Raw genomic sequence first — 18,200 nt, forward strand, 5'->3', positions numbered from 1 at the left:
TTAAAAATACCATACTGAGCCAGGCGTGTTGGCTCAGGCCTGTAATCCCAGCCTTTTGGGAGGCCGAGGCGGGCAGAACACCTGAGGTCGGGAGTTGGAGACCAGCCTGTCCAACATGGAGAAACCCTGTCTCTACTAAAAAATACAAAAAATTAGCTGGGCATGGTGGTGCATTCCTGTAATCCCAACTACTCGGGAGGCTGAGGCAGGAGAATCACTTGAAACTGGGAGACAGAGGTTGCGGTGGGCCGAGATTGCACCATTGTACTCCAGCCTGGGCAACAAGAATGAAATTTTGTCTCAAAAAAACAAAAAAACAAAAAACAAACAAACACATACTGGTAATACTACTCTGAACATTTTTCAGCCAATGAAACAAATAAAATATATGTATTTCAGAGAAATTGAAAGAAAAATTTCAAGGTTAAGATGATTAACTGTTTTTCTAACTCGAATTGATAGTTTTCTTGGACCAGAGTTAACAAGGGCAAATGGACCTTTACTAAGATCAAGATATTTTTTTACATACATATGAATTTTTAGGGGAAAAATTCTTCAAATTCCTCTCTTAAAAAATACATTTCCTTCTTTTGTATTTTATCAAGTCATTAATCAAAAGTATAATATTAATAACAAATGGTTGATTGGTAAACTTTAATTTCTAGAATATTTAGGAAAAAAGTTAAAGTATTATTTTGAGGCATAAACACGACTATAGTTTAAATTAAAAAAAAAATTCTTTTCAGTTCTTCTTGTATTTCCTGGAACCCAAATTCCTATGGATAACGGTCAAACTCAAATGAATGTCTAACTAAATTCTAGACTGAAGATGGTCATATAAGTAGAGTAGAAACTTCAATTAGCAGACTGTGATGGCTAATTTTATGTGTCAACTTGATTGCACCACAGGGTGCAAATTTAAATGTATTTCTGGATATGTCTGTGAGGGTGTTTGGGGTGAGATGAGCATTTGAACTGGTGGATTTAGTAAGTTGAGTGCCTTCTCCAATGTGGATGAGCTTGATCCAATCTGCTGGGGGCTTGAATAGAATACAAGGTGGAAGAAGGAGGAATTCACCCATTTTCTTGCTGCCTGCCTGCTTGTGCTGAGACATCTGTCGGTCTTTTTCCTGCTCTTGGAGTGGGAATTATACCATTAGCCTTCCTGGGTCCCCAAAAATACAGTTGGCAGATCAGATCGTGGAACTTTTTAGCTTCCATAATCATGTGCACCAATTCCTTATAATAAATCTCCATATACTTCTCTGTGTGTGTGTGTGTGTGTGTGTGTGTGTGTATCTCCTATTAGGTCTGCTTCTCTGGAGAACCCAGACTAATACACAGACTCCTACTTAAAGAATAGGTCTTGGTTTCATAACAAAAGATTAATGCTGGAGTATACATTCATCAGTGTATTAGGCTGAGATAAAACATTCAAGTTTTGGATATGTCCTTTGGTCAAAGGCATCCTAACCAGAGTGACTCCATCTTGAACAAAGGCCAGATAAGGCCAAATTGGCTGGGTTACATTACCAGGGGGTTGGGCACTCCTGGTCATAAGATACTTACAGTTGAGGGAATGAATTAATGATGCTAACTAAATAAAAACCTAGAACTTATAGAAATGTCCTGACATTTTAAGAACAAAAAGCATTCTTAGTTTAATAGAAGTTTTGCTTTAAAAATAGTAGTAGACTCCTAAACTCTTGCTGAAATCAATAGTAACATAGGAAAATAACAATACTAATAGCCTGTCACAGCTGATCACGAGCTTTTGTAATGAAGTTCACTATTCTTAACGTTAATAACCCATATAAGCCAGCATTCCATTTAAGGTAGGGACATTCCTCCTCCTGCTTTCTGAGGCTGCTCTACTCTGTAATAGAGCAGTTGCTAATAAATTGTTTTAAATATATTCTGTGACTTTCCCTGAATTCTTTCCCATGTGAGATTCAAGAACCCGCTCTTGGGGTCTGGACAAGACCTCTTTTCCAGAGACACCTTTATCGGACTTTTGATCATTTGAATAAGAGGGTCTTGACTCAATTACCACCCCTGAAACTCCAACTCAGTAGGTGGACCATGTGGTAAAATGGACACTAGTTCATAACCTTAGTCCAGTCATAGCTGCGTGACCTAGGGTTCCGAGTCACCTTCTCTCTCTCCCATTTTAAAGTAAAGAGTTGAAGAGAATGGTCATGTACATTATAATACAGTTACCATTTCATTTTCTATCTCTTAGCCTAACATACACCACAATGTCGGGGATCCATGCAAGTGTGCTGAATATAGCACGTGGAGATTTTTACTTACTAAAGGATTTCTATACTCCATTTTGCGTATCCATTATGTGATCTATTGAGTCCTCAGGCTACTTAAACTCATAGAATTAAGCACGTCACAGCATGCTCAGAGGAGAAGCAAGTAGTTCTTACCATCTAGTTCAACCATGGTAACTTTCCTTGTTCTGTCGTAGCCAAAGGGCTTTAGTTTGTCACAGCCAAAGATCTCCTTTAATTCTGCCTGGGGATGCGTGTCACTGGGTTGCCTCATAAAGGATCCTGTAACTTAACTCTCATCCGTAAGGAATGTAGGTTGACTCAAATGTAAGGTTACAACTGGTCCAATAAATATTTCATTCAGGGATGACTATAGTTCTCTCAGAAGACAAAGGGATAGTTGGTTGTTTAAAAATCCAGGGAATGAAACAAGAAAGCCAAAGACAAGATCAGAGTTTACATTTTACCTACTTCCTGTTGAATTCACTTCCTGTCCAGTCTAGGGAGGGCAGGATGAGACCATGATACTGGTCTCAAACATTCAAGAATTGACCCCCATTTTTTTTTTAAAGCAATGAGTGTGTTAAAAAAACTTCAACCAAATTACATGTAAAGGAGTTTAACTAAGCAGTGAACAATTCGCAAATCGGGCAGCCGCCAGAATCAGCAGATTGAGACAGACTGCAGGGATGCCCTGTGGTCAGAACAAATTTACAGACCAAAAAAGAGAGGAGTGACATACAGAAATTCGCAGCAAGCTACAGAAATAGCTGGATTGGTTACATATTGGCATTTGTCTTATTTGAACACAGTTTGAACACTCAGCAATCTGAGTGGTTGAAGTGTGGCCGCTGGCAGTGGCCAAGACTCAGTTACTGTTACAGGCACATACTTCCAGGTTAGGTTTTCAATCTTATCTGCCTATTGGCTAGGTTACAGTTCGTCCACGAGGACTCAACTGTAGAAGTATGGAGTCCTTCTCAGGCCATATTTAGTTTGCTTTCACAGGTGTTAATCCTGCAAATATCAGTCAAAATAATTTTTAGCAGGAAATCAGAATAAACAACTGACAGCAGATTATGTGATTCATTTTCCTTTCTTACAAATAGGGTCTAGTAAGGCGGGCGAATCATGAGCTCATCATGGCTAATATGCTGAAATCCCGTCTCTACTAAAAACATAAAAATTGCTGAGCGTAGTGGCGCGCACCTGTAGTCCCAGCTACTCAGGGAGGCTGAGGCAAGAGACTCGCCTGAACCTGGGAGGCGGAGGTTGCAGTGAGCCAAGATGGTGCCACCGCACTCCAGGCTGGAGACAGAGTGAAACTCCATCTCAAAAACAAACAAAAAACCACAACCTTGCACTCCTGCACTACAGCAGTCTCCTAATCTTCCTTTATAACTCGTCCTCATCTTTCTCTAGTCAATTGTTACATCTAACTTTATATTTTTGGCTGCTTTAATTTTTAGTTCATTTTTTTCCCCTTAGGAATAGGCAACACTTAATAAAATCTTTTTTTTTTTATCGTTTTATGGTAACTTCAATTTTCTCTTCCTTGCTCTATTTAAATTTTGTTTCTTCAGCATTCTTCAATCTGTTTCCTATATGTTTGATTATTTTTCCATTTCTCTACAGGAAAAGGCATATTTGAATAGTTTTAAGTACGTTCCATTTGTATCTCCATTTAACCATGAAAAGGGTATACACAGACATCCTGGAAGGTCTTCCTTTAACAACATATTAAGTTCAAGAATTTTTATCTCCACTTTGGGAGGCCGAGGCAGGTGGATCACCTGAGGTCAGGAGTTTGAAATCAGCCTGGCCAACATGGTGAAACCTGTCTCTACTAAAAATACAAAAATTAGCCGGGTGTGGTGGTGTGTGCCTGTAATCCCAGCTACTAGGGAGGCTGAGGCAGGAGAATTGCTTGAACCCAGGAGGTGGAGGATGCAGTGAGTCAAAATCGCGTGACTGCACTCCAGCCTGGGCAACAAGAGCGAAACTTCGTCTCAAAATAATAATAATGATAATGATAATTTTTAGCTCAAGATTTTTGTTCAAATAATGTTGAAGTGTAAAAATGGACTTGTTTCACATCAGTGGTGTTATGACGATAAACTAAACTTTAACAAGCAGGACAAAAGGTGAGTTTTTTGCTTGTAAACTCTATCCAGACTCAATAGCAAAAAAAGTTGCACGATGGTGTTTGTACTTTTAAAATTGTCTTAATAGCTGCCCTGCTTTATTTTTGCTTTTATAGTTAAAGAGGAAAAAAAGCTTTTATTTCCTTAATCTCTCTAGACCATGAAACAAAGAGGAAACATTAACGTATTCTCAGCTGGTGCCTTTTTTTTTTTTTTTTTAAATGTACTTTCTGCTTTCATAAGCCTGTGTCTTTCTAAAAGCGGCTCCTTGATGAGGTGAAAGAACATTAAAAAAAAAAAAAAAAAAAAAAGCCTTTGAGACAGAAGCCTGGGTCCTTGCCCTAATTCTGCCACTTACGAGCTCAGTGATCTTGGGCAAGTTCCTTCAATATCCACCATCAGTTTGCTCACCCATAAAATGGGGTAACTATATCTGCTTTCCCTTCCTCACTTAGTACTTGTAAGGACCAAGCAAAACAATGCAATGGGAAGTTAAACACTGAGCCACTGTGAAACATACTCTATAGTTCCCACTTGCTGATGGTCCACCTTCACAGGCTCATTGAAAAAAAATTCAAGATTTAAAAAAACTTTGCAAGGCTGTCGCTGCTGGATCACCTGAGGTCAGGGGTTCAAGACCACCCTGGCCAATATGGCAAAACCCCGTCTCTACTAAAAAAAAATTAGCTGGCCATGATGGCGTACACCTGTAGTCCCAGTTACTCAAGAGGCTGAGACAGAAGAATCGTCTGAACCCAGGAGGCGGAGGTTGTAGTGAGCTGAGACTGTGCCACTGCACTCCAGCCTGGGTGACAGAGTGAGACTTTGTCTCAAAAAACAAACAAGCAGACAAAACTTTACGGCATTATTCACAGTAGCCAAGAGGTGGAAGCAGCCCAAATATCCATTGACAGATAAATGGATAAAGAAATGTGGTCTATACATGTAATAGAATATTACTCGACCTTAAAAAATGATGGAAATTCTGTCACATGGGACAACATAGATGAATCTTGAGGAGATCATGCTGAGATAAGCCAGTCACAGAGGGACAAATACTGAACATGTGGAGATAAAGAGTAGAAAAATAACAGAATGAAAAGGGTGAGAAGGGGGTGCCAGGAGGAGGAAGAGAAGTGGGTTAAAGGGTACAAGCATACAGTAAGATGGAAGGAATCAACTCAGTGTTTGACAGCAGAGTAGGATGACTTGATCACAATGCATTATATACCTGTAAAAAATGTCTTAGGTAACCCATAAATTTGAGCAGACAAAAAAAGGAAAAATATTGTAGCATGGTAGTTGTCAGGGGCTGTGGGGGGTGGGGGGATGAGGAGTTGTTCAGATGATGTAGAGTTTCACATTTGCAAGATGAAAAGGTTCTAGGGATCTGTGGCACAACAGTGTGAAATACTTAATACAATTGTACACTTACGAATGGTTATGAGGATGAAAAAATGCTTGGGCCGTTAAGTAAATTGTGAATTGAGATTTAAAATGAAATTAAACTAAAATAACAGCCTTTGTTGGACCCCACAGTTAGCAATCATCTTGCTAACTTTAGAGACAATCACACTGCTGGTTAACGTAGGCTCTTCCTCCAGAGGGACAGTCACTAACAGTGGGGGCTTATATAATTTGTGTCCTTCTGTGGTCATCAGCACTTCCTTCTCCAGCAGTGCTGGTGTCCACCCATTTGCCATTTGGCCTATGATGCTCTTTTTTTTTTTTTTTTTTTTTTTTTTTAAGAGACAGGGTATTGCTCTGTCACCCAGGCTGGAGTATATTGGTGCAGTTATAGCTTATTGTGGCTTCTAACTCCTGGGCTCAAGCAATCCTCCTGCCTCAGCCTTCTGAGTAGCTGGAACTACAGGCATGTACCACCATACCTAACTAATTTTTCTTCTTTTTTGTAGAGATGAGGTCTCACTGTATTGCCCAAGCTGATCTCAAACTCCTGGCCTAAAGCTACTCTCCCACCTCAGCCTCTGAAAGTGCTGAGATTACAGGCATGAGCCACCAAGCCAAGCCTACAGTGCTTTAAGTCTCATAGCTACCACATTACTCAGTGATACACATTTTTAGCAAGACCATTAGACCATGAGCTTCTTGAGGGAGAAACCACATCTAACATCTCCAATTTCCCTTCCTTAAACTCCTAGCTCGATAGCATAATACCACTCATCAAATGTTTGCTTATTAAACAAATTCTACTTTTTTCCAGAGTTTTCAACATCTTTTATTTGGCCATTGATCAGGGGAAAACTCATAAGAACAGAGAGGGTTCACTGTTTTAAGCTCTGCATAAAAGTCTTCATGTCATTCCTTGTTCATATCTGGTGGAGAAAAAGGGAGGGAAGAATTGCATACTTACAGCTGTGTTTACAATGATACAGCAAAGATACTCAGTTATCGTGCTCTAAGATTAAAAAAAAAATAAGCTTGAGCTGCAAAGTTTATAATAATCCTTCCTTAATCCATGTATGGTTTTGAAATAGCCAGAAGTCTATGAGAGCAGCCTGGCCAATACAGTGAAACCCTGTCTCTGCTAAAAATACAAAAATTAGCAGGGCGTGGTGGTGCACGCCTGTAATCCTAGCAACTTGGGAGGCTGAGGCAGGAGAATTGCTTGAACTCGGGAGGCAGAGGTTGCAGTGAGCCGAGATCACGCTGCTGTACTCCAGCCTGGGTGACAGAGAGTTTGTCTTAAAAAAAAAAACAAAAAACAAAAACAAAAACAAAAAAACAGTAGTAGTAAACAGTCCTTACAAGGATTCTGGAACAAGAACAGTTTTAAATCTGGGCAAATCTCAGCCTTCTAGAACTTCCATTAATAAAACCCACAAATCCATGTCAAAGAGCACAGAACCAGATAGAGTATCAGGTTCCTTTTAAAACATGTGATTGTTACCCATAAGAAAATTAAAACTAGCTTAACAGGTAGATTGCCAAGATAAATATAACAATAAATAAACAGACAGCAATGTATAATTTTTTCCCGAATACTTGGTATTACTCAGGAAAGAGCATGTGAGAACAAGAGAGAGTTCAATTGCTCTTGATAACTAAGACAGAGATCTGCACCCGTGCGACTAAGAAGCAGAGAACACATCTCAAAGTTAGAGTACAGAAGACAAGGGCTGTGCCTTCATCACTGGGATGGATGGGGATGCAACCTGACTTGCCACGGCAACTGCTGTGAGATCAAGCAAGTGTGTGAATGCCAGTCACATCCCAGGCAGGTCTGCAGTCCCTGGACATCTCAAATCTACCTTACAGCACTCACCACCAAGTGGCAAACAACTAAGCTGATAGTGACCATGTAAAATAGTGTAAGACCACACCTAACTACAGAAGAGGCAAAGACACTTGTTTGATCACTTCCCATTCAGATTCCTCACTACACCCTGAACTGCTCCACAGCAGGTGCTGTGTGTCCCAGTTTCCTGTGCCCATCACAAGGGCCAGAGTAGGGAAAGACGGGTCTAGGAACCTTGTGCTTTGTAAGTAACAGCTTACTCAATTATCACTGGAATCCTGTGAAACAGAGGTTAGTGTCCTTTTACAAATGGCAAAACTGAGCTTCACCTGTAATTTATCAACAAGACAGGCAGCCAGTCCATGGCAGAGATGGAATCCAAATCCAGGTTTCTGAGTAGTTGCAGTAGAGACTGCATGACCCGTGCCCCTAAAATATTTCCCTTCTGATAATCCACAGGAAAAGATTTGCTGACCCTTCAACAAAGGTTTCAGGTTTGGAGGGATGGAGGTAATGTGAGTGGAAATGGAAAATGCAGAGAAGAAAGGGTTTAAAGGAAGAGACTGGGAGCTCGATTTTAAGTGGGTGGCAGAACCAACAGAGATCCAAAAAGAGGACCTGAGATCCAAGCACTCAGGAGAGAGGCGAAGACCAAAGGGACAAACTACAAGTGACGGCTGAAGCCTGGAGAAGGATGGCAGAGCAGAAGGGAAGACGGCAGTGGTTTAAAGCTCGCTCTGGAGGTGAAACTCTTTACTCAAAGGAAAAGGCACATAAAGGTCCCAATACATAAAATACGTGTGACTGGGCACAGTGACTTATGCCCGTAATCCCGGTACTTTGGGAGGCTGAGGTGGGTGGATCACCTGAGGACAGGAGTTTGAGACCAGCCTGTTCAAGAGGGTGAAACCCCATCTCTACTAAAAATACAAAAAATTACCTGGGCGCGATGGCATGCGCCTGTAATCCCAGCTACTTGGAAGGCTGAGGCAGGAGAATGACTTAAACCTAGGAGGCGGAAATTGCAGTCATCTGAGATCATGCCACTGCAATCTAGCCTGGCCAATAAGAGCAAAACCCCACGTCAAAACAAAACAAAACAAAACAAAACAAAACAAAGCATGTGAAAGTAGCACTGTTCTGGCTGAATCCTGGATACAATGTGCAGACCACAGCCGGCTGGGCATTCCCCAAGCCTCTGCAGTGACTCCAGAAAAATCCATGGATCTCTTGGGGCTCTACAGAGCTCAGTCTGGAAACCAATGGCATGCCTAAAGCAACAAACATCAGGAGGCCAAGGCCCGAGCATTTAGTTGAATGGACTTCCACATTTCAGGTGAGGGAACAAAAAGCTGAAACAGAAGGGACTGAACAGGAACCACCGGAGTGGTAGTAGGAGTGGACTTTGTGTGTAGCCAGCACCTGCAGGACAAAAGTGACTTACCAGAGAAGAAAAACAAATTGAGGTTTGCAGAGATGTTAAGGGAAGGCTCAATAAAAGGTCAGTGGCTTTGTGATTAGGAAGTCACTAGAGACCCTCAGTAAAGAGATGGAGACAGAAATCAGTTTCATGGGGTTAAAGAGTAAGTAGGGAAGAAATTGGAGCAGGAGAATAAAGCCTGGGGTGATAAGGTTGGCAGTAGAAAGAAGGAAAAAAAAATAGGATAGAAGGGATGACAGTGTTGTTTATTTCACAAGGCATGGAAACATTTCTTCTTCCAAAGGGGTAAGGAAGAAAAAAGATGAATGTGGCAGGTTGTTTGCAGAAAGTGGTTGCAACATATCCCACCTGAATCCACACCCTTGGTAATTCCCATTTGACTCCAGGCTTAGCCCTGCGACTTGCTTTGGCCAATGGGACATTAGCAAACATGACACAAGTGGAGAGGTGATTATCACCCCCCTTGGAGCTTGCTCTCTCATGAAGTAGCCCTGAGACCAGCATGCGAACCCTAGCCAGCCTGTTGGAGGATGAACAACCATATGGAGGAGAACCAGATACCCATGCTGACAGCTATCAGCCTCCAGACACATGTAACAAGCCATCCCGGGTCACCTGGTCACCAACTAACCGGACAGCTGGCCAAGGATGTGTGGCAGAGAATTGTAACCTAAATAAAATGGTGACTTAACACCACTAGGCTGAGATCTGTTCGTTTTGCAGCAAGAACTTCGAGAGTAAGGATTTTGTTAACAGTGTAGTCATCAATGCTGTATGTATTGTATGGTCATGACTGCTCAAATAATTTCAACATGCTTAAAGAGGCTGGGCACAGTCGCTGACACCTGTAATTCTAACACTTTGGGAGGCCGAGGCGGGCAGATCACTTGAGGTCAGGAGTTTGAGAACAGCCTGGCCAACATGGTAAAACCCCATCTCTACTTAAAATACAAAAATTAGCCCACGTGGTGGCAGGGGCCTGCAATCCCAGCTACTCCGGAGGCTGAGGCAGGAGAATTGCTTGAACCTGGGAGGCAGAGGTTGCAGTGAGCCAAGATGGTGGTGCCACTGCACTCCAATTTGGGCAACAGAGCGAGATTCTATCTCAAAAAAAAAAAATGCTCAAAGATACAAGTTTTGCCTTTTCCTTTTATATCTTTCAAATTGTCTATAATGAGCAGCGATTGGGCATTAAGTGCTATTACTGTTGTCATCATTAATATTATCATCAATTAACATTAGCGGTGAGTAGAAGAATGACAGTACCAATGTGTGTGATTGTTACCTACCCAGTCATAAGTATATGTCAACAGGGAAGAGAAGCCTAACACAGGTACAGCGGGCTTCTGCATATTTCTTCTTTATCACACGTAGAAAAACGCCATCTAAGCTAATGCGTATTTGAACAATACACAAACTAATGCTGCTGGAAATTAGACCTATTCAGCCAGTTTTCTAACTCTACTTGAAAGGTATATGCTATAAGCAAAGAGTTGACAATTTTTTAATGCAAGAAGCATGAAAATGTACATTGTGAAAATAATTTCAGCCTAAAGTATTTTTTGTAAGAATGTGTGACATATTTTATGCTTGTGTTTTTCATAAGATATTGCTGCTGGATTTTTATCTTAAAATTTTTTTGGAGATGGAGTCTTGCTCTGTCACCTAGACTGGAGTGCAGTGGTGTGATCTCAGCTCACTGGAACCTCTGCCTCCTGGGTTCCAGTGATTCTCCTGCCTCAGTTTCCCTGTAGTTGGGATTATAGGTGCCCACAACCACGCCTGGCTAATTTTTGTATTTTTAGTAGAGATGGGGTTTCATCATGTTGGCCAGGCTGGTCTCAAACTCCTGACCTCGTGATCCGCCTGCCTTGGCCTCCCAAAGTGCTGGGATTACAGGCATGAGCCACCGCGTCCGGCCAACACATTTCTTTTCCTCTGTAAGTAGCCCTCTAGTTTCACACCTGCCATGTATTCTTTGGATTCTCCAGTAGTCTATCTTGTAGGTTTAAGAACATATGCATTGTAGACATACGTGTATATTTCTCTCCTACCTCCCACATAATGTTCGCAGTAAGACATATTTTTAAAACATGTTTAATATTTTTTTTGAAATAAAAAAACTATCTTCAGGCTGATGGGACATAAAGATGTTCATGTTTCTTCTTTCTTCTTCAAAGGCTAGTTAGGGGAATTCTCTCAATCTGTAAGGCATTTATGAACTAAGGCAAGATGAGAAATATTTTTTCTTTTTTGTAGTATGTTTATTGAAAACTATTGGGAATGAAACACGGTCAACAGAACTAATGCTTCCTCCTGAAAATATGTTTTTAGAAAAAGTATAAGCCCACAGATACAAAGAACAGGAAACCAGATGAGAGTATGTGGAAACATAGAATATAGAACGCAACGAACAAGCAGTAATTAGCAGAGTAGAAAGAGTTAGAATGAGAGTAACTGCAAGAGGCAGGCAGGAGGGCTAAGGAGTAGAAAGCCTATTGCAGCTGCATGGCCCTGGCAAGGAGGAGGAACTGGAGGTTCCAGGCACCTCTGAAGGAAGAAGTATGGCTGGGGCTGAAAATAGCACTGACTGGACATTGGACTTATCAGAATCCATTTTCTCTCTCCCCTCACTTCCGGAAGACCAAAGGTTTTTCTCTGGAGAGGATGACCGGGAGATTTCAGACAATCAGAGGGACAGCTGAGAGTAAAGGCGAGTGACATACTGAACATAGGAGGATTAAATAATTTTAAGATCTCCATCCTAAGTGATGAAACTCTAGCCACCTTTTCCTGGACTACTGCCAGAAGCCTGTGACCGGTCCAACAGAGCCAGACAGGAGGCTGGGGGAGCCCTGTCCTGGGGCATTGGCCAGATTAAAAGATAATGGTGCCCCCTCCCACCAGTTTTTCGGTCCCTCCCCAATTACCCTATACGAGATGACCTGTCAAGAAGCTTTGCTACTGCATTTAGAGCTTCCGATCAGCTTAACAATGTCTTCCTCTTAATTATGAATAGATGATCAAAAATTAAACATTTGAACCTTGTCCAGAGTCAGACAAAGTCTCAGCCCAGCTGACGGCCTTTCTGGAAACTTCAAGTCTTCAGGCTTTCTTTTAGTCAAGATAAATGATAAGCCGGACTTGTTGAAAGTAGAGAAGTTTGATAGGTCAAAACTGAATGAACTCCAGGGCACAGTGGCTTGCACCTGTAATCCCAGCACTTTGGGAGGTCGAGGCAAGAGGATTACTTGACCCCAGCAGTTCGAGACCAGCCTGGGCAACATAAGGAGACCTTGTCTCTACATTTTTTTTTTTTTTCCTGGAGACAGAGTTTCACTCTTGTTGCCTAGGCTAGAGTGCGATGGCATGACCTCGGCTTACTGCAACCTCTGCCTCCCAGGTGCAAGTGATTCTTCTGCCTCAGCGTCTGGGGTAGCTGGGATTATAAGTGCACACCACCACACCCAGCTATTTGTTTTTTGTATTTTTCGTAGAGACGGGGTTTCACCACATTGGCCAGGCTGGTCTTGAACCCCTGACCTCAGGTGATCTACCTACCTCGGCCTCCCAAAGCACTGGGATTACATAAAACTTTAAAAAAATGTTAGCAAGGCATGGTGGTGCATGCCTGTGGTCCCAGCTATTCTGGAGGCTGAGGTGGGAGGATTGCTTGAGCCCAGGAGCTTGAGGATGCAGTGAGCCACTGCAACTTCAGCCTGGGCAACAGAGTAAGACCTTGTTTAAAAAATAATAATAATAAACAAACCTGAAGAAAACAAGTACTGAAGAAAAAACACTCCTCCCTTCAAGGAAAAAATTTGCATCATAATATCATCCCTAAAGAACCTTGTAGACTCTGCAGTTTTGGCCGTCTGTATCTGATGACATGTGATCCAGCAGGAGAAAGAATGTTTTCAAACATCGTGAAACTGGGATTTCCTCCCAAGAGCAAATTTCAGCACTGCCTGAGCATCTTGATTTTAGGCTTGTGTTCTGTAAACCTATATGTAAGAGATTTTCAACATCTTCTCATGTCTTCTCACCTATACTCCCTAGCTAAGAAGTTGGGGGTATGGTCAGGCACAGTGGCTCATGCTTGTAATCCCAGCACTTCAGGAGGCCAAGGTGGGCAGATAACTTGAGGTCAGGAGTTCAAGACCAGCCTGGCCAACATGGTGAAACCCCGTCTCTACTAAAAATACAACAATTAGCCGGGCACGGTGGTGCGCACGTGTATTCCCTGCTACCCCGGGAGGCAGGAGAACTGCTTGACCCCGGAAGGCAGAGGCTGTAGTGGACTGAGATCGTGCCATTGCACTCCAGCCTGGGTGACAGAGTGAGACCCCATCTCAAAACAAAACAAACAAAAAAACAAGTCAGGATAGTGAATGTTTCCTTAAGTTCATTTGAAAACTTCTCGTTGGTGTATAAATTCCAAATAGCAGTCAATAATTTCTCCACTGATGACCTTTGTGTAGGTAGTCCTTGCACTTCCCACAGGAAAACCCAGTTTTAACCCTCTACAATAGGTGCTTCCAATTCATAATCTTCATGAAGTTGCATGCTTTTGCAGCTTCTTACAGTTTATTTTCACTTCAAATATACCAATGAAATAATAAATATAGTCATTAAAAATCAAACATTTGAAGAAAGTCTCCATTATGTAAAAGTAACATCAAATATTTAAAAAGCTTGAAAAACAGTGACAGTACAGGAAACTCCAAGAAAATTAGTATCTTAAGAGACATAAGAGAAAATATTATAGCTATGGAATAAAAACAAGAAGCTATAAATGAAGAAAATAAGAAAGCTCTTGGAAATTAGACATTTTGACAAATATAATTTTAGCAGATGGGTTAGAAGTTGGGAAAAATTCAGGTACAACAAAAAGATGGAGAAAAACGATTACAGAGGGGCTCAAATCAAATACCTCACAAACCAGAGAGCCAATGAAAAGAGGAAAATATAGGGGAAGAAATTATTCCGAAAAAAAAAAAAGACGGTTTCCAGAACTGAACTAATCAGCCCTTCACAATGAATGTATGAGAAGCCGAGTACAATACACAAAAAGGCACAAACCAAGGCATGTCATGTCAAAATGTCAAAATACCAAAGGAAGAACAGTTCTCAAAATATTAGAGAATTTTAAAAACCAAAAATCACACTTAAAGACAGAACAGGCCGGGCATGGCGGGTCACATCTATAACCCTAGCACTTTGGGAGGCCAAGGCAGGTGAATCACTTAAGGCCAGGACTTTAAGACCAGGCTGGGAAACATGAAGAAACCCCATCTCTAGTAAAAATACAAAAATTATCTGGGTGTGGTGGCGCGTGCCTGTAATGCTAGCTACTCAGGAGGCTGAGGTGCGAGAATCACCTGAACCCGGGAGGTGGAGCTGTACTGAGCAAAAAAAAAAAAAAAAAAAAAAAAAAAGAGAAAGACAGAACAGCAGGGCTGGACTTTAGAAGACCATGAAGTAAACCTTCACAAATCTGAAGAAAAATGTTTTTCATTCTTGAATACTATAACCAGCCAATTTGTTAATTAAATGTGAAGGTAGAGTAAAGACATTTTCTCAAGAAACTAACCTTTCTCTGGAAGGTTCTATGTTTTCTTGCCGTGGAGCCTTTACTTATACTGACTGTTATATACATTGTATTCCAGGGTCTGGGAGGCATTTCTCACTTCATATCCCCCTTTGTAACTTCAAGAGCCAAACTTAATCTCTCCATCCTGTAAGGCAGCATTCCTCTACCTTTTTGGCACCAAGGAAAACAGTTTTTCCATGGACTGGGGTCTGGGGATGGTTTCGGGATGAGTCAAGCACATTACATTGATTGTGCATTTTATTTCTGTTGTTATTACATTGTAAAATATAATGAAACAATTCTACAACTTACCATGACGTAGAATCCGTGGGACCCTGAGCTTGTTTTCCTGCAACTAGATGGTCCCATTTAGGGGCAATGGGAAACAGTGACAGATCGTCAGGCATTAGATTCTCATGAGGAGTGCGCAACCTCGATCCCTCTCATGCACAGCTCACAAAAGGGTTTGCACTCCTGTGAGAATCTAATGCTGCCATTGATCTGACGGGAGGTGGAGCTCAGGTGGTTATGTGAGCAGTGGGGAGTGGCTGTAAATATAGATGAAGCTTCCTTTCTGGATGCTGCTGTTCACCTCCTGCTGTGTAGCCTGGTTCCTAACAGAACACGGACCCCTACTGTGAGGTCTACTTTTAAGCCACCACCTCCTCAAAGAAGGATTTTCTGTTCCTGCCAGTAGGATGCAGTCTAAACCTGGGTGCTCACAGACCTCTCTAACCCTCCCTTCCCCACAATGTATTGTATTCCACCTTTTATGACCACGACTTTCTCCTGAAACAATGGAAGCTTCTCACATGCAAAAGACCTGCCTATTTCTTCTTTGTGGCTCTGGCCTTGCAGTCCCTTCTACTCACCAACTGGGTCTCACATTTTCTTTAATATAGGAGATACTCAATGATAAAAGAACAATGGACTCAAGATTGAAGGTTATTCTATTCGGCTAAGAAGATCACATTGAGTCCATCGTTGCTTTTTTTGTTTTTTGTTTGTTTTTGACAGAGTCTGGCTCTGTTGCCCATGTGAGAGCAAGAGATCTCAGCTCACTGCAACCTCTCCCTCCCAGTGTCAAGTGATTCTACTGCCTCAGCCTCTCAAGTAGCTGGGATTACAGGCATGTGCCAACAAACCCAGCTAATTTTTATATTTTTAGTAGAGATGGGGTTTCACCATGTTGCCCAAGATGGTCTCAAACTCCTGACCTCAGGTGATCCACTTGCCTTGGCCTCCCAAAGTGCTGGGATTACAGGCATGAGCCATCATGCCCGGCTGAATCTATCTTATCTCTGCTTCAATTCCTTCTACATCCAGATTTCCCAACTCAGAGTCTCTGCATATAGGGCAGAAGACAGCGTTTTTTGAGAATTAAAGGAAAAAAGAAGAAAATTATTATTGCAATTAAAAAGAGATGATCAGGTGACCCAGCAATTTCACTCCAAAGTACATACATATGTGAAATGAAAACATATGCCCACACACACAGAAAATATATACAGGAATGTTCATACTAGCATTATGCACAATACCTAAACAGTGGAAACAACCGAGATGTCCAAAGGCAGCCACTCACAAAAGACCACCTATTGTAAGATTCCATTTATATGCAATATCCACAATAGACGAATCTGTAGAAACAAAAGCTGAATAGTGGTTCTAGGCCTGGGGACGGGGGTGGTTGGGGAAAAAGGAGAGTGACTGCTGACAGGCTTGGAATGTATGGGGCAATGAGAATGGTCTACAACTGATTATAGTGATGGTTGAACACCTCTGAACATACTAAAAACCATTGAATTATACACTTCAAATGGGTGAATTATATCTCAATCAAGTTGTTTTCAAAGAGAAGATCAACATGGGAATAAATTAGATTCATATATGACTTGTCTTTAAGGTAATATCAGAGAGCACAAACTGAAAAACCAGGATTTGCCAAGTATGCCATAACTGCACAATTTCAAAACACACATTGGGAACCAGAAAACACCACGTTAAAAAACAATGTCATGTCAGTTGGTATGTATTGGCCTCAAAATTAACATCTAATCTGTTCACTGCAGAGTTTAGTCATTAAGAAAAGCCTTAACAAAGTGGTAGCGGAGAGTATTAGGTTTATTGACAGCACAGAGTACTTCGTTATATAACCTTTTGCAGGTCACTTACATTTTAAAAGACAGTATCTCTAGTCTCACTTCTTGCTAATCACGTTCTTTCATAGAGGTATTATTAGGCAATTAGTGGATAATGTGTTTGTATTTATACAGGACCAGGTCTGCTAAGGTCATCGGCACAGACTTATTTATTACATGTGATCTGTAAGGTGAGTAAAAGCACTGACTTGTAAAGTCCTTCTGTTTGAGAGATGCTTTGATGGTTATAAAGTAAATGTAGAAAATGTCTGATTCTTCCAAAATGGCTGTGCAAAGTGTTTTTAACTATTTAAAGTTAAGTAGCGTGAATTGTTATGTTTTTAAACTTTAAGGCTTCATTTTGAAGGTTTCATAAAGGCACAATGATATTTTGGCAAAGAATGAGGCTATTTTAATAGATAAAAGTAAAAATTTATAGAGGGAGCTAGCACTCTACAATCCCTATTTTGCATTATTTCTTCAAGAATATTGGGATTAATAAACCAGACCTACCAAACCATGATTTTAATATAAAGGAAAATTCAATCCTCATCTTTGTATTTTTCAGACACATTTAAATTCTCACTTACCCTCGTGTATGTCATTTGAATACATCAAAGGTTTAAGATATTGACCTAATTTTAAAGAAAAAATATAAACTACTTAAAAAAATTTTTGTGGGTACATAGATGTATATATTTATGAGGTAGATGAGATGGTTTGATACAGGCATGCAATATGAAATAAGCATACCATAGAGAATGTGGTATCCATCCCCTGAAGCATTTATCCTGTGAGCTACAAAGAGTCCAATTACATTCTTTATTTAAAAATATACAATTAAGTTATTATTGACTTTAGTCACCTTATTGTGCTATCATATAGGTTTAATTCATTCGTTCTATTTTTTTTTTTTTTTGGTACCCATTAACCATTCCTATCTCACCCATTAAATAAACTATCTGTCATTAAACACAGGAAATAGTTTTTCAATTATTTTGCCTCTGTTTTAAAGTCTCTTCATTTTCTTTTGTCTTCTACATCATTCCTAACTATCAACTTTTTAGGCAGTAGAACAAGTAACATGACCCTGGTTTGATTTAGGAGCAACATTTCGATCTATGCTTGGTTGAAATATATTTTAAAAGGTCTTTGCAGCAGTGTCATTTAACTCATGACGTAGCCACAGAGTCAGGAACAAAAATGCCCCAATTAGATAACAATTGAGAACCAAACCTACAGTCTATTGGGCTGTATCATGATGGGACATGAGCCCAAGAAACTGTTCAATTTTGGTATGTGAAACTTACATGAATAAATTAGCCACAAATAGAACAATCTTA

The 18,200-nt window shown here is 40.8% G+C and overlaps 1 protein-coding gene across 14 annotated transcripts in view; it reads right to left on the reverse strand.

Annotated features, from left to right (window-relative positions):
* The window catches only part of LOC105488234 (calcium voltage-gated channel auxiliary subunit beta 2), a 405,027-nt gene that overhangs the window by 121,513 nt on the left and 265,314 nt on the right, over positions 1-18,200 (reverse strand). The window contains exon 1 of one of the 14 annotated variants that reach the window (XM_011752122.3): positions 2,436-4,257. The exons of the other annotated variants lie outside the window; for them this stretch is intronic. Within the exon in view, the coding sequence (XP_011750424.2) occupies positions 2,436-2,438 (3 nt within the window). The 5' untranslated portion in view covers positions 2,439-4,257. Of the gene's footprint in view, positions 1-2,435; positions 4,258-18,200 lie in introns of those variants that run through there. 14 annotated transcript variants of the gene reach the window in all.

Source organism: Macaca nemestrina, chromosome 9 (assembly GCF_043159975.1).
Source record: "Macaca nemestrina isolate mMacNem1 chromosome 9, mMacNem.hap1, whole genome shotgun sequence".
In the NCBI taxonomy this organism is placed as follows: Eukaryota; Metazoa; Chordata; class Mammalia; order Primates; family Cercopithecidae; genus Macaca; species Macaca nemestrina.